This window comes from Prunus mume, linkage group LG8 (genome assembly GCF_029339155.1).
Source record: "Prunus mume cultivar Tortuosa linkage group LG8, ASM2933915v1, whole genome shotgun sequence".
In the NCBI taxonomy this organism is placed as follows: Eukaryota; Viridiplantae; Streptophyta; class Magnoliopsida; order Rosales; family Rosaceae; genus Prunus; species Prunus mume.
This window is the reverse complement of record NC_142705.1, coordinates 2,498,531-2,514,975: the sequence shown is the minus strand read 5'-3', so window position 1 is coordinate 2,514,975 and position 16,445 is coordinate 2,498,531. Positions and strand designations below refer to the sequence as shown.

At 36.5% G+C, this 16,445-nt stretch overlaps 2 protein-coding genes across 3 annotated transcripts; both read left to right on the top strand.

Annotated features, from left to right (window-relative positions):
- The first annotated feature begins 7,486 nt into the window (after positions 1-7,486).
- LOC103341076 (Ribosomal protein L36) lies at positions 7,487-9,438 on the top strand. Of its 2 annotated transcripts, none has more exons than XM_089043140.1 (3): positions 7,487-7,645; positions 8,089-8,245; positions 9,110-9,438. In XM_089043140.1, exons 2-3 carry the CDS (start codon positions 8,094-8,096, stop codon positions 9,276-9,278), a joined length of 321 nt encoding a protein of 106 aa, XP_088899266.1. In that variant the 5' UTR covers positions 7,487-7,645; positions 8,089-8,093; the 3' UTR covers positions 9,279-9,438. The 2 variants fall into 2 exon arrangements, with proteins under 2 accessions (XP_088899266.1, XP_088899267.1); XM_089043141.1 differs by having other exon boundaries at positions 7,495-7,645; positions 8,092-8,245.
- A 776-nt stretch (positions 9,439-10,214) lies between these two features.
- Positions 10,215-12,858, top strand: LOC103341077 (uncharacterized). Its single transcript, XM_008244557.3, has 5 exons — positions 10,215-10,679; positions 11,156-11,412; positions 11,972-12,062; positions 12,286-12,358; positions 12,490-12,858. Exons 1-5 carry the CDS (start codon positions 10,618-10,620, stop codon positions 12,541-12,543), a joined length of 537 nt encoding a protein of 178 aa, XP_008242779.1. The 5' UTR covers positions 10,215-10,617; the 3' UTR covers positions 12,544-12,858.
- The last annotated feature ends 3,587 nt before the right edge of the window (positions 12,859-16,445 follow it).

The following is a 16,445-nucleotide window of genomic DNA, read 5'->3' as shown; positions in this document are numbered from 1 at the left end:
GCACAGGGTGGATCCTCTTTAATTAATGGGACATTTTTTTTGTTGATATTTCAATCCTTCATCTTCTTGGGTTTCTTGAAGCAACTGAAAATTTTCAACAAGATTCAGCCTTACATCTTTCCTCTGTTCTGTGGCTCTGTGTAGCTCTAGCTGCCTGATTCCTACTTTAAAATGTTGCTAGCTACCAAAAAAAAATATCAAAGAAACGGTTGGATTGTAATAGTGCCTCTCCAATGCCTCTCCAATATCTCTCCTCTTTCAGGGTCCACAACAGGCCAATTAATAAATATGGGATTTGCATTTACAGAATTTGCCCACCATTTTGCTCTGTTTCCTGTGACTTGGTAGACTTCCAAATCCACACACCAAAAAACAAAAACGAAAAAAAAAACCTTCGAAATTGAGAGCCCTATGACCCTGCTGAAGGAAGAGAACAGAGACAATGTCAATGTGAGAATTTGAGTTGGTCTTCTTCTTCTTAGGCTGAACTTGTTCACAACTTGCTGGGGTTTGACTGATGATTGTAATTGAATAATGTGTGGGTGTTCTTGTATCGTGTGTGTGCTTCTTTTGACAAATAAATTCCTTCACATGTGTATGTATGGTAGCATCCATGCAGAGTGTGAACACAGCCATGTGCCTGCCACTGCGAGGATGCTTCCTCCTCTATCTACCCACTACCCAACTACCTTTATCTTTACCTAATCGCACAATCAAATAACAAAGACTTTTACTCCTTGACCTGATAAAACCTTGGATAAGAAGCAAAGCTAACTATCAACAACATACACAGAGAAAACATAAAATTATTGGCCCATCTCCATCGCAGCATATGAATTGATTCTTGACTAACTCATCATCAAAATAAAATAAAATTGATTCTTGACTTACTGCAAAGCAAACATATTCCAGAGAGAATGGAAAAAACAACACTTATGAAAATGGCCAAACATGCATGCACCATTTTGATTGAGGTCATTGGGGGTCTGAAAACTCTTACAGAACATATGAAAAATGAAAATTTGGTGGTCAATTTTGTTTTTATAGGAATATGGCAAATAAGGACAGAGGAGAAAATAGAATAGAGTCCTTCCTTGCATTTCCCTGCTCTGTTTCTTTTTTCTTCCATCATCATGTGAGTGTAGGCTCATTTCTGACGCTTTAGGCTCTGTGGTTGTGGATGAGACATGCCAAGCAAGAGATTGGAGAAAAGTAAACCAACCAAAACATGTAGAAGCGGAATGGGCAACTGAAATTTTTATTGGTTTATATATATATATATATATATATAAAATATATGTATCATGAAGAGCTTCTTTGTCTTGCTACTGTTGCATTTGTTGAAAAGGAGGGTTCAGTATGTTGTTTGTGGGGGCTCATCTCATGCCTCACGGTGCGTCCCATCCCATATGTCTTCTGTCAGTTGTTTAATCCAAATTTGTTTTGTTCTGTTATTAAATTCCAATTTGATTATTTTCTTATGTCTTTCTTATTGGAGAGTACAAGCTGCAACAGAAGCATGTTCCAAGTTCCATAGTTTTGGTCTGGTCACCAAGTCACACCCAACCAACCAAATTTGAGAACTTTGTTGTGTATTGTATTTCTTCTGTTCTTAGCCCCCTCACTCGCCACCACTATATGTCAATTTGGGCTGTGATTGGTTACTTTGGAGGTAATTTAAAGACTGCCCTTTAACAAATTGAAATCCCACAATTATTATCTTCATCATGCTTGGGGATTTGATGTGTAACAGATTGGCCCTGTTGGGCAGTGTTCTTGCAAGCTTTGTGACTTTGGCCAACATGTCGGTTCTAGCTTTGGCAATTCATAGCGCATCATGCACCAAATCCAATTGGGTCCAAATCAAGCTCAAAGTCTTCCATAGCAAACCCGCAACATATTGTCTCGCTTACTCTTAAAAATGAAAATACAAGCGATATTAATTAGGAGAGATTATAACGCATAATCTCGTAAGTATGAGTAATTACCTTTAACCAAAAAAAGTCTCGCTAACTACTGAATAATGATGATTTTCTGAAAAAGAAAGTTAATGATTACTTTGGTTTGGTGAGCAAAGCGTCCAATTATTATAGATGCTAATTGAATGGCAAAAAACATATAATAGCAGTGGAAGGTGACCAACACATTCACACAGGTCCATTCACAAATCACCAGCGCAGTAAAAGGGAGCATGACATCTGCAAAATCTGTAGGTAGATGCTTCCTGGATCCACTTTCTTTGTGACCTCATCAACTTTGTAACATTTTTCTATGTGAAAAAGAGAGAGAAATAGGAGGCTTTCCTCTTTTAAGTGGTCCAATGGCCCTCCGTTCAGTCAATAAAAAGAGCCACTGCTTTTTTGCTGTATTTAATTAAGCCTTTAATTATACAGCATTTAACATAAAACCTAATATTAAACTTTGCAAATTACAGCAAGGTGTGCTCATCTTACCTCATCGTGGCTTGCCATAATGTACTTTAAAAATTATCGATTGAAAGTAGAAGAAGAAACACGAAATTTTAAAAAAAGAAAATACTAGCCAATCAAATTCCAACATGTTTAATTTATTAGTACAAGTGACTTCATCCGATTTGGCATATTAGGTGGGAGAGGTGAAAGCTTGCCTAAACATGGAATGGAAGCGTTGAAATTAATTTGGTCACCGCTAAAGTAGCCAAAATAAAATGGTTTAATTGAAGATAAGGATGAGCAAGTTTAGTGTGTTTTTTATATATAGTAAACGTGATAGTCTAAACTATAAACTAGAGGGGAGGGGATTTCTTGATGTCATAGAGATATGCAAATCAATACCATTTTTCATTGGGCTAGACCCTACTGGTAGAGCGAGCGAGCTTACTTACTCTCCCTTTTTTTGTTATAGTAAAATATATTAAATAACAAAAGGGAGTATAAGTAAACAAAAAGGAAATGCCATCACGCTAGTGTTAATCAATTAATTAACACTAATCCTAATTGTACTTCATCAGTGGGCATGGGGTTGTTGAGAGTTAAATATTAATTACAAATGTTGGAACATCCCTAACATACGTAACTATTAACTAATTACAGCAAAGAATCATGAATCGGCATCCTTAGATTCCGGAAATCAAACGCGTTTGTTTATAATTTGCCAACAAATTTCATCCATCAGTGGAAACATTTTAGTTAACCCCTGTACTAATCATGCTTGTCACTTTAGTGTTGCGTGCCATTTCACCAAGTACCAATAATTCTTTGTTTATTATCAAATATCTTTCAACACAAAAGATTGCTGATTTAGCCCCCCACGTTTTGTTTGTCTCCGTCATCAATTTTTTTTAAATTTAATAAAAAATCATTTTCAAACTTAAGATAAATGGCGATAGTCAATGATCATTGGTGGGCTTCTAAAGAAAGCGGTGGCCTCCTTTTTTGTTTTTTTTTTCTTTTTTTTTCCACCAACGACTGCTACAAGCGTTATTCTCTTCAAAAGCCCAAAGCCCAAAGACCAAAGCCCATTATCTTCTACGTCAGGCAATACTTCTTTAAATATATTCGAATATTTATTCGATGAATTTTGATTCTGATTATTTCATAATTTTTTAAAGGATAAATTACTCAAATGATCCTCAAACTTATCCACGTGATTTACATTTTGGTCCCTAAATTAAATTATTAGTCCAAATAGTACATAAACTTTATTTTAATCGCTCATTTGATCCAACCGTTACATTTTCTGTTAAATGTAACTAAATTTTAGGGGCAAATATCACTTTTCATCATTAACAAATAAAATAAGGTTAAAACAAATATAAAATACAAAAATGGCGATGAAGATGATGCTCTGCAATACTTTCTTCTTCTCTCTTCGTAATCCCATTGAACCCATTTCAATGGCTGGAAGAAACACAGACATATTGAATAACCAAAAGCTGTTTAATTTGCAGGTGCTTGGACTCTATTCTTCATGCTAAACACAAAAGCATCTTGGAAGCAAACGGGGATGAAAAAGTTGAAGCTGACAAGCAAATGCCATTCGATTATGTTCTGGAATTGAAAAAACTCTTGGGTTCTTCGGCTAAGAACGTCAAGAGGTATCACAAATTTTCTTGAAAGTTAATATTTTTCTTCATTTTTACTACCCAATTTGTGAACTACTGGGAAACTCATCAAGCACATGAAAAATTAACAGTGGCTGTGATTTTGGGAGGTGGGGTTAGCGAGTGATGAGGTGGGGAGGAGGGTGGTGGGTGGTTGTCTCTCAACAACAAAGGGAAATCAAGGGGGATGGGTAGAAGGTCCGGGTGGTTGTTGAGATGGTGTTCTGAGTAAATTCCTTATAAACCCTAACAAGCTCATCCCATACCATAGAGGCTGAATAATTATTGTTGCAGAGGCCAACCAATTTGTTCAAATACGCTATGATTTGATCGTACATTCGAGCTCTTGACAATATATGTACAATTATACTATAAGACTTGAGGTTGGGCCTAAATTTTTGCTGCTTTGAAGCCAATTTGAAAAAGCTAAAGCAGGCTACTAGGTTTAGCTTCAGTTTTTGGAGGATGGTGTTGAGGAGTTGGTCGGAGACCACCTCCACCAAGATGGCTGAGGCACAGATCCTCTTAGCCAATGCTTGCTACGGGTAGGTTCAAGGGTAAAAAAGAAATGAGCGGAGGTGGGGTGGGGGATTTGTATGCTCTACATCATGGGTTGCTTCTCATGTGTTCAATGAAATGCACAAATGAATATAGAACTGGAGATGATGTTGAACAAAAATCTGGAGCCTAAGAAATGTTTTATGAATGCGGGCAGATGGCGTTGGAAATAAAAGGCAATTTGATAGAGATGGGATTTTGCTGAATGAATTGAGAGGTCAGCAGATTATAAATGGAGAGATGGGTTTGGGATGGAGGGTGGTTGTTGGATAGGTTTGGGTGGAGAGTGGTTGTGGGATGGGTTTAGGGGTTGGAGCTTGAGGCTGGTGGCCATGAGAGAGAGAGAGAGAGAGAGAGAGAGAGTTTTTATTTATATTTTAGCATTTATTTATTTGTAATGTACGAAATGACCAATTTGCCCTCATATTTAACAGCAACATTGACAGAATGTAACAGTTGGATCAAATCAGCGATTAAAATAGAGTTTATTTACCATTTGGACTACTAATTTAATTTATGGACCAAAATGTAAATCGCGTACAAATTTGAGGACCATTTGAGTAGTTTACCCTTTTTGGGTGTTTTAGTGAAACTCCCATTATGTTTACTATCCAGAATGAAGACTTGTTACTATATTTTTCTTCCTATTAGGTTTTTTAAAATTTAAGTTTGCTTCCGGTGTTGTTATTTGTATTGCATATAGTTTGGTTTCTGCAAGTGATAAAGAAGGGAGTAAATTTTCTACTAAAATGAAAGTATTTTAGTTATAGTCAGTCTTACGGGGGAAGTACTCCAGTTACCATTTTTCATAGAATATAAATGGGCTTGCTGATTAGCTGCCATTTTTAAGAGTATAGCCGCGCGGCTATCATCTTTGTTTTTTAATTTTTTATTTGTATTTATTCGAATATGCATATTTATTTTTTATTTTTTAAAAAAAAATTAGTTTGTTTATTTTAATATTTTTAATTAAGAAATATCTTAACCTTATTTAATGACTTTAATTTTAATTATTATTTATTTAGATAATTTAATTTCATAAATTACTCAATATATAGTTAATTATTTAAAATTATTTTGTGGCGTTTTTTAAAAATTTTTTCATACAAATTAGTTTGTTTAGTTTAATATTTGTAACTAAGTAATATCATTAGCCTTATTTAATTATTTTAATTAGTTAATTAGTTATTTAGTTATTATTTCTTTAGTGAATAACTAGTATTTAAATATTTTAATTAATTTCATAAATTACTTAATAAATAGTATTTAATTCTTTTATATTCTTTTATAGACTTGAAAAATTATTTTTAATTTCCAAATGTATTTTTAAAATAGTTTCTATTATTATAAAATCCTGGAAATTTCTTTTTAAGTACCCAAAAATATTGTAACAACTATTTTAGGATTCCAAAAATTGATTTTAGCCTCCAAACTCAAAATCCAAGTCCGAACCAAAAACCCTAACTTCCAAACTTATTCCAAAACCGCTCCAAGCCTAGCATCCTAAGCATAAGCCTACTCTAGGGCACACGATTAGGCTTGGATACTCACGTAACAGTATGGTTCAATATGTGCAGAGGAAGTGCAGAAAGATGGAGCATACTCAACAAGCCATTCTGGTTCGACACAAGTAACGCCGTGCATTAATGGTGGTCCTGAGCTTGTCTGTATTAACTCAGTGTACACCAAAAACTCAGGGGTTGGATTAGAAACAGATGACCTGTGGTCGAGGTACACTGTTTCTTCAACCATGCAGGCTTCATACCCAACTGCACGAACTTTTCTATCTCCTGATTTGGATGAGCCAATGAGTGTGGCAACCCTATCCGCCCAACCAGCACAAATAGCTTGGCACAAGAGCTTTTCATCGTCAACTGAGAGAGGCTTCTTATCATGGGAAACCCTCCAATCTTCTTTTACATCTCCCAGGTTCATAAAAATTCTTTCTCACCGTCAGAAACACCATTTTGATATTTAAAGAAAATTTTGAGTAGCTGCTTTCTCAGCTTGGACATTTCCTGCATGATTGGTCGGGTGTAGAGCATTGTCATTGCGGAATCTCAATGGGCTGTTGGAAAGTTCATAGCACTGCAAAGCATAAGCCCTGGACAGAGCATCACTGTCCACATTATAAAGCTTTCACGAGACACTAACTTCTCTTCATTTGATTGAATAATCATATCATAAGGTTTTTCTTCATCAGTTGTCATTTCAAACTTAATGCTTACTGGAAATTGTCTGGCACTGACATCTATATCCGGTGGGGGATCACGAAACAGCTTTCTATTATTCATAAAGTCTTCAATTCGCTAGGTAGCACTCATCAGCACAAGCTTTAACGGAAAAACTTGCTGCCCAGGACTTGTCGTTCTTCCCGAAATCACCGCCTTTTGCTGCTCTGCATATTCTTTCTGCCATCACATGCAAATGAGAATAATAATAAAAAGGGGTTGTAAACCTTGATTAATACAAGTTTTGGCAGTTATAAGCACCACATCAAGCTTTACATGACGAGCACTAATTACACCAGATAGCATTCCGATAAGTAAGTCCGTGTTCAACCTCAGCTCATGAACCTCGTCAAGAATTATGACAGAGTATCGCTTAAACTTATCAGATGCTTTTTGTAAAAGCATCCGCAACTTATCAGATGCTTTTTTCAAATTTCGGAAACATTTTTCGAAAAATCGGCCTAGGCGGCTAGGCGGGTCTGGGCGCCTGGCTGTCGGGTCGGTTTATTTTTATTTTTATCATGTGAGAATTATTGACTGAGACAGAGGTTGGGCCCAACATAGTTCGCTGGCCTTGAAGCCCAATAAAGGCCCACCACAAATGTGGATACGGGTTGGGCCCAACATACTTGGTTCACGGAAACAGAGGTTTACACTCTCAGACGCAGACGCTGAAGAAGAAGAACAACGAAGCAGCACACACACCCACACTACAGAGAGAGGCGGGGTCATTTCTTTATCAACCAAACCAAACGCCGTCGTCGTCAGCCATCAGGTACTTGTTGTGCTCCATTGATGTACGAAAATATGTATAGAACATTTGCTATTGCGTGCTAGTAATTTCTACAGGCTTCTAGGGTTTCTGTAATTGGTTTTACTTATGCATGTTTTACCTGTTTTTTTAGATGAATACAAGGCGGATTTTGATCCAACAGTCGGCATTTGTTTTTGGTTTAATATGAATTTTGTGAATGTACTGTGGATTGTGAATCTCTCATGGATTTGATAATCTGAAACTACTGATGGTGATGTCATATACTATAATTAGGTCCCTTCATTTACAAAAATTGAAAATTTAACTGATTACTTTGCCAGCTTCTTGTTCAATTTGCAACTGTTTTTTGTTTCTCATTAGTCATCTCAAGCATGACTTGGGTTGGTGCTGAATTTGATGGTTTCTTAAATTTTTGTTTTTGTTTATAAAATATATGAATTCAGTAGCCATGAAGGTGCGTTCCTCTGTGAAGAAGATGTGTGAGTTTTGTAAGACGGTTAAACGTCGTGGGCGTGTTTATGTGCTTTGCACAGCCAATCCCAAGCATAAGCAAAGACAGGGCATGTCAACATTTGCATACGAAGGCACGGTGTCTTCCATGTACGCTTCCTTTCATGCCTTCATTTCTCTTTTTTTATGCTTTTATATGTTTACTTTGGCAAATTCTTCTGATTGCGTTAATCTTAAAAGGAAACATCCCATGTTAAGCACCCCGTAATCTAAGACAGAACAAAACATGTTAGACGAATTCACTCCAAATTCTTCCCTAACACCTGGAGATCCCTTGCCTCTTGTAAATTTGTTGTACATAGTTCGTTTGGTGGTTTTACTAAGTGATTCTTGGATACTTCTTATCATTGAGCACACAAAAAGGCACTTTTCCTACTATATGTGGACCTTCATTTGGCAAGCCTGCATAAGTGGCCTGGAGCCTCCTTTTGTATAATAAATGTTATCTAGGAGATTAGGACTTGGCAATCTTTCCATAGAACAAAACTCATAGCGGTTACAATGCTTTTAGTCATCAATTTGGCAGAAGAGAAACAACAATTTATGGAGTCAATGGTTTAGGTTACTGCATCGTCTAATTCTAACTTCTGAGATGGTGGTTGCCATTTTTTTACACTAATTGTATCTAGCTTACCTGCTCCATGTGGTGTTTTTCATGCATGTGTGTCTATAATCATACTTTTTGCTGATATGAAAGTAGCTTTTCAGTTTTTCATTAGTTCTGTCTGGCATATATAGCATGAATTTAGTCATATGTGTAAAGATTTTAATAACTTCAGAACATGTTAGTAGTAACCTAACATGTGAATCTGTATGTTCACAAACTGCTGCATATCTGTATGTAGATGTCTCACATGCGAATCTTTCTCTTACACATGAACTTCCTATAGAAATGTGATGTGGCAATGGAGTGAAATTGGCAATTTTTTAGTTGAATGTTTGAATTCTTTTCAGGTACACAGAGACTAGTGCCAAGCTGGAGAACAGCTCTGGTCACACCGTGCAAGCAGGTCTGGCCTCTCTGATACCCAAAAAGCACGAACCCTCGATGCCCTCTATACCCTCTATGATACTTGGATGGAGGGTGGGCCTGGCCTCCCTGCTGTTCAACAAGGCCAAGTAGCTTTGAAATTTGAAATGGGAAGAATGCAAACCTTATCTCAGTTTTTAGGTTCCTTTCTTTGGTTGTGCTGCCAGAGATATATTCAAAATGTTATAAGCTCCTCTCTTTTTCTCTTGGATTTTAACTTTTAATCTGCTACTATATATAATACTTCCATCTCTCCCTCGCTTTCTGGTGTGTGTGTGTGTGTTTAGACTTAGCTGTGCTAGAGATTCTGATCGTAGCGACCTTACCTGCTCCACATATATAAATCAGGAAATGAGATGGCTCGAATTGTTAAGGACACTTTATCTGATTTCCTGGAAGAGAATTAGATGGTATGAAAGTGAAACGTAATTTGGATGTTGCAAGAGTTTTCTTTTCATATTCATTTTACTGATCATATGGAACCAAATTAATGAATCCATAAAAATTATGAATTATGCGGGTAGGTCTACCCATCTCTTGTAAGTCATACCCGAAAGGCGAACCTTTATATATCTTAATTGACCGAAAAAAAGAGGAAAAAAAAAAGGAGAGAGTACCCAATCATGTATGTTTCTTTTCTTTCGTGCTCAGATACCTACATAAAAACCTAATAATATTATTCAGGCATCAACATTGCCATCGGAGTTGTTTGATGGTGAGGGTGTCATATATGAATCATAGTTGTGGACTTTTATATTAGTTGCAGGATTCATTTAAATAGAAACTTCACTCGAGTTTAATGAAATGATCTTATGGCTAATATAAAGGTCCTCTCATAAAATAAAGGTCCACATGAGAGTTTCAACACCTCATTATAGAATTTTGCCAATTAAGTCTTGTCTTGGGCCTTCCTGGAAATTGCCTCTCACAATCTTTAACACCCGAAAGAAAATTATGTGCAACGAGCCTTCCTGGAAATTGCCGCGCACAACCTTTTAACACCCAAAAGAAAATTAAGTGCAACTAGCCTTTAGTCTGTGAATTTCAGACCAAAAAAAAAAAAAAAAAAGCCTTTAGTCTGAAGATATTTTCCTTTTCTCAAGTCGTCCTCAGCAGCACGCTAGTGGGAGAAAGAAACTGCAGTGGACAGGCCCGCGTCCAGCAGCGTATTAATTAGTTAATTAATTAATGTTTAATAAATAAATCGAAAACAAAATCCAAAATCACCCAATCGAAAACAACGATTCCCACACAATCGAAGAAAACACAAGTCCACGCGGACTCGCTCTCACTTTCTCATCAATTCTTTATACACTGGACTCGATTTTCCCTTCTTCCCTGGAAAACTGGAAACCCTAAACCTCCAAATTCGTTGTTTTTAAACTTTAGCTTTTGAATGTTCCCGGCAAAACTCACTCCACTTGCAGGCTAAATGGTGACGACTCTCAACGCCTCCGTGACAACTTGGATCCGTCACTTACTCGCTTGCATGGGGTAAGTCTTCGATTACACTTAACGCGAAATCCTTTATCTTTTTGTGCTTGTATTTAGTGTCTTTGTTTCTGTATCTGCTATTTATGGTAGTTATTCGGGTTCTTCCAAATCTGCTATTTTTGAAAGGTTTGACTTGCTGCTTACTGGGTTAGTAGTAAAAATTTAACTTTCTAAGTTTGGGAGCGAATTTCAGATTATAAATGCTTTCCAAGTTAAGAAATTTTGCCATCTGGGTTCTAAGAATTTGAAGTCTTTTTGGTAACAATGGCAAGTTCAGCTTGAGTTTTGAATAATTTTCCCTCAGATGTTAAATGAAATCCCCTGGGATTGGGTGTATCGGAATCGATGGTATTTAGCCACTTTGAATGATTGACTTGACATATTAACACCTGTAACTCTCGCATCAACACTGTACAGTCTTTTGTTGGTGGAATTTAATTGTGCAATAAGGTTTAACCTGGGTTTTAACAGAGCAGTGGTTGTTTTGGATGCTGCACTAAACCCACACCAATTATTGCCGTCGATGAGCCGTCCAAGGGATTGAGAATTCAAGGTCGAACTGTTAAGAAACCTGGCATCTCAGATGATTTTTGGAGCAGCAGTACATACGACTTGGACAATAGTGCTCTTCAATCCCAGAGAAGCATCTCATCCATCAGCACCTCCAACCAGACCCTCACCCATGGCAGTGTGGCTGGTAGCACAAGCAGCCAGTCTGACTTTGTAAATAATGGCAAGTTTTCATTGTATGCTATTTATACCGTTCTTATTTTGGTCTGGCAATTCTGTGTTCTCTGTTTAAATATGTGCTAAGAGGTCATGTCATGTTTTACCCATGTCTCTTTTACAATCCCAAACATTTAACAAGAAAAGAGGAGCCTAAAATATATAAATAGAGGGAAATGGAAAAGAGAAAACAAAACGTATTCTGTAAAGTTCCCTAGTTTTCACTGCTATGTTGCGAACCTCATGCGTACTGATAAGAATTTAATTTTGCGATATTAAAAGTAAGTTTCTGAAGAAATATGGTGTACTTGTTTATACCAAAAGTTAGCACTGAAAGACATTTCTGATTTCTTATATTTCTTTGTGGTAAATTGAAAGTCTGTTCCTGTATATATTTATAAGTTCCATCTGGTTATGCTAATGCATTATCTACTTCTGGTGCTGGTACTTTTTTTAAATCCTCCTTTAGTCAAGTTTGGCATAATCCTTATCCATGCTCTTGTGAACTTCAATATTTGTAAGTGTGTAGAATGTTGACTTATAGCATTTACACTTTGTAACTGCAGGTCTTGTTCTCTGGAACCAGACCAGGCTTGAATGGATTGGAAGTGGCAAGCCTAGAAATCATACTCCAACAAGTCGGGAAAGCAGATTAAGGTATGTTACTTGTACTCTTTTACCATTTCCAAAGTAGCTGATGGACTAAATGCTTTTGCAACTTCACGAATGGAGGAAATTGTATTAGCAGGTGTATGTGGTAGAAATAATATATTCAACTATGGGTTAATCCTGGCTCCAATGAATCACATAAACTTGTATGCTTTGTATTTTAATTTGCATATATCTTTCACCCCATGGTTAACTAACTTTGTCCTTACAGTTGGAATTCAACGTATGAAAGATTGGTTGGAACCAAACAGAGACAGTCTTTCACGCAGCGCATTCCTTTGTCTGTAAGTCCTCTTTTTCCTTTTTGGGGGTGGGTCTCGTTAAGTCTTCCATCTGATTTGGCAGTTTTGCTTGATATTTGTTTTGGATTCTATGTCAGTTTATGTTGAAATGCTAATTGGGTTCATATTGACAGGACATGATAGACTTTCTCGTGGAAGTATGGGAGCAGGAGGGGCTGTATGATTGAGCGAGTATCAGACTCTGCCTTTTAACGTCAGAAAGATACTTGATCTTTGTAAATCTCAGAGTCGTGCTTACATGCCGAGGGCAAAGAAGGAACCAGAACAATGAAAATATGTTCAAGTTTAATTGTAATTTTACCCAGTGATATTTTCATCTTGTGTGCCCCCATGGAACGGTGGAACATGCCCTCTGCCTCGGATGATAGGAACCAGTTGCCTTTGCTTGTGTGAATACCAAAAGTAAAAGTGTTTCAAAACTATACTAAACTAAGCTTCATCTCATGGTGATCTTTTGTATGTATAAATGTCTGTTTCTGTCCTTCCTCCCAATGTGTAAGCATTTTCTTTTTCGGTGCCTTTTTCTTTTCTTCTCTATCTTCTTCTAGATGGGAAAGCAGTGGTGTTTCTTTGAAGGTCAGTCGTACTACTAAGCATACATGCATGCATGTTTCGCAGCCCATGTAGGGTGCAACGAAATTGTAATTGGACCATTTTGGAATTTGACCAACACCGTGGTTGGCGGGCTGGCTGGCAATTTGATGCATGAACAAGGACGCAACTTTGCTGGTCCAAGTAAGAAATGCAAATGCGTGTATATTTGGGGAGGTCGTATTTTGATTTGGTCGAAACAAAGATTGTTTTGTGTTTGTGTAGAAGTCATGACTTCCGTTCCGTACTGGGACCTAAATGGGTACTGAGCTTATCCTACGGTATAAAGATCTTCGCAGCCAATCCAAAGGTCCGTGAAGTGCACGATGCATGATGCACAATCCAAAATGCTGCCAAATTAAGCTGCATTACAGCAAGACCTCTCACACTCTTATCCGGGGGCTCTCTCCCCAACGGGAAAACCACCAAGTTGCATCGATTGCCACTTTTCTTCTCCACTTGGTACGTTGGTGTGGTGGTGGTGAGTGAGAAAGTCTTGTCTTTTCTGAAAAAGCAAGCCCCCCCTCCCATCCAATTCAACAACTTGAGCTTGACATACTCAATTTATATTGAATCTCTCCCCCGTACTATTCTAGTACACTGAATGTTTCGAGACATTATAAACAAAACCTACAACCAACTTGAGCATCTAACTTTACATATAGACAAGAGACAAGAGGGGTGATAATACCAATACATTTAATGAATGAAATTATACGGCAAATATTAGAAGTATATATTCAATTTATAACATAAAATACTTACCGAAGGATCTCTCTACGAGAAAAAAACTATACTCTTATTTTCATGTCATAAAAAGTCAGCATAGATAATATTAGGGCAAAGACTTTATTTACAGAGAGAAATTAAGAATCAAAGACTCAACAAAACCATTAGACTGGGTCTACACTCAACAAATTTAAAATTCTCACTCTTCTTATAAAATATTTTAAATTTATTTGGTCATTTCAGACTTTTGCAAGCCATTGCTACATACATGAACCCTGTGCCTACCTTTTACCTTTCCCTTTCTTTCATCTCACCTTTTCATTCATTACATAGTATGTTGGCAAGCTTATCTCATTAATCATTAACTTAATTAAGCTAATTAAGCTAATCGCATTCGTGTAGTAAAACATGATCTTGATGGGCACGAGGATGTTTGTGTGTTATTAGCTGGCATGATTGTCTGCCCTGTTGGTTGGTTCAAATTCAAGTTGATCACCCAAATTACATTACTAAATAAATATTAACTTTTGGAAAAAGTAATATGAAACTTTATTATTATTATTAGGGGCCTCATAGTGGTAAGTAAATATTAATTTTATATAGATGTAGACCAGATACAAATCACAAACATTCCGAAAAAGACCAAACACGCATTATACTACTTGTACCTTCCTTCTCCACCCTCCAAAAGGTTAATTACTACCCCAAGGACTGGGGGAGTGGGTTTTTTTCTTTATATTTATTTCAGTTGGGGGGTTTGGTAAAGAAAAAATAGAGATTTGTACTTTCTTTCCTTGTTTGTTTCTTGTTTATTCCTTTTTCTAGATGAACATGAACCTTGTGGAAATTCATTGATGGAGGGAGGAGAGGGTCTGAAATTTCCAAGATATTTATTCTTGAATTACATAAATACCCTTGTATTATTTATTTATTTACCAAGTCGACTCTACACTAGACAAAGAAAGACCCAGACCAAGTGGGGAGAGAGAGGATCCAATGTTTCTAGCCTTCCATTCATTCCATCCCTGTTTCTGGTCACATTTTCAATCCCACCCCACCCCACACCTGACTTCTAGTAATAAACACCTTCTTATTTCTTATTTTCAATGCACATTTTGACATCATTCTTTCTAACCACAACCAACAAAAAAAGGCAAAAGCCAAAAATGCAATGCATGCATTCTTTTAACCATTTTTTAAAATAAAAAAATAAAAAATAAGAGATGGATCAAGTTTAAAGAAAGAAAAAGAAAAAACACATTTTATGGTTACACATGCCACACTGCTATTAGTAGGAATGTATAAGTTTTTACTTAGGCCCGTTTAGGGTTTTTCTTCTTTTTTTTCCTTTTTTGTGGGGCAAAAAATCTGTTTCACTTTAAAGTTAAGTCGTTTAAGGTGTTTGGTAAAAATAAAATATTCTGATTATTTTTAAAGCGTGGTTTTTTGATTTTTAAAAGTAGATTTTGAGTTGCTTTTCAAAGTTACTTTCAAAAGAAGCAGAGATGAGCCTTTAATAAATTTTTTTAATTCCCAAAATACCATAATTCATTTAAAAAAATGACACCGCCTCCACTTCCAAATCAAACTCTACCACCTCCACAACCACTGCCATCGACACCACCACCACCACCACATCCTCCTCATCCTCCTCCACCACCACCACTATCATAACAACCAACTCCACATTCATCTCTTTCACCACCACCTCCACTCCACCACCACCACCACTATCACCACATGATTAGCACATAACACTTTCAACATCATGTTTATTTTAATCATTATTCACAGTTAAAATAGTTTTATATTAAATGTATCAAACGGTTTTGACACAGTTTTTGGTACTAACAACACTTTAAAAATATTGTTTACCAAACACAAAGCTGTTTTACTTTACAGCTAATTATTTTTAAAGCACATCAGAAACAAATTTTTTTACCTAATTATGCGCATATAATTTAAGTAATAAAAAAAAAGGCAAGTTATCCAAACAAGGAAAAAGTTGGTGAATAATGAAAAGAAGAAATGGTCGGTACGTTGGCTTGGCGGAGTCTTGAAGAAAACGAATAGAGGTAGTAGCTATCGACTTTAGTTAGAAAATCAACCAAAATGAAAAACCCAACTAAGAAAAAAGCCAAAGTTTGTATCATCTTCTCTCTCTCTCTCTCTCTCTCTCTCTCTCTCTCTCTAAGAGGATACTTGAAAGCGATCCATTGATTCATGATAATTTCTAACCCAACCCTACTCTTAATATTTTTTATAATTTTTTTTCTAAGCCTACTTAGTCTGAAAATGTTATATTTTGAGACATCCATTGGACCTACAGCCAATATTATTTAATTACAAATTCATTGCACATCTTCACATGAACTTTCTAATTTGTCCAAGGGAAGAGAACCAGATGGCATATGGCATGGGCCCCACTCTCCTTCCCTCATATTCATTCTTGATGTATGCATAATGCATGTATGTCCTCTATCTCTATGGGAAACAAATTTTGACCACTGCATGTTGACTTGTATTCGTGCCACAATTTCGCACAAGTTGAACTTGTCAATGGATGCCATGACATGCCAACATTTTACTTTTCTTTCTTCGGTCCAATATCAACCTTCACTTGCCAAAATTTAGCTTTCTCAAGCTATGTATTAGGCATCGATTTCTTGTTAAATACAACACACTAAAATAATAGATTATTATCGATTTCTATTCCAATAGAGAACGAGAAATTCGTGAATCAAACAAA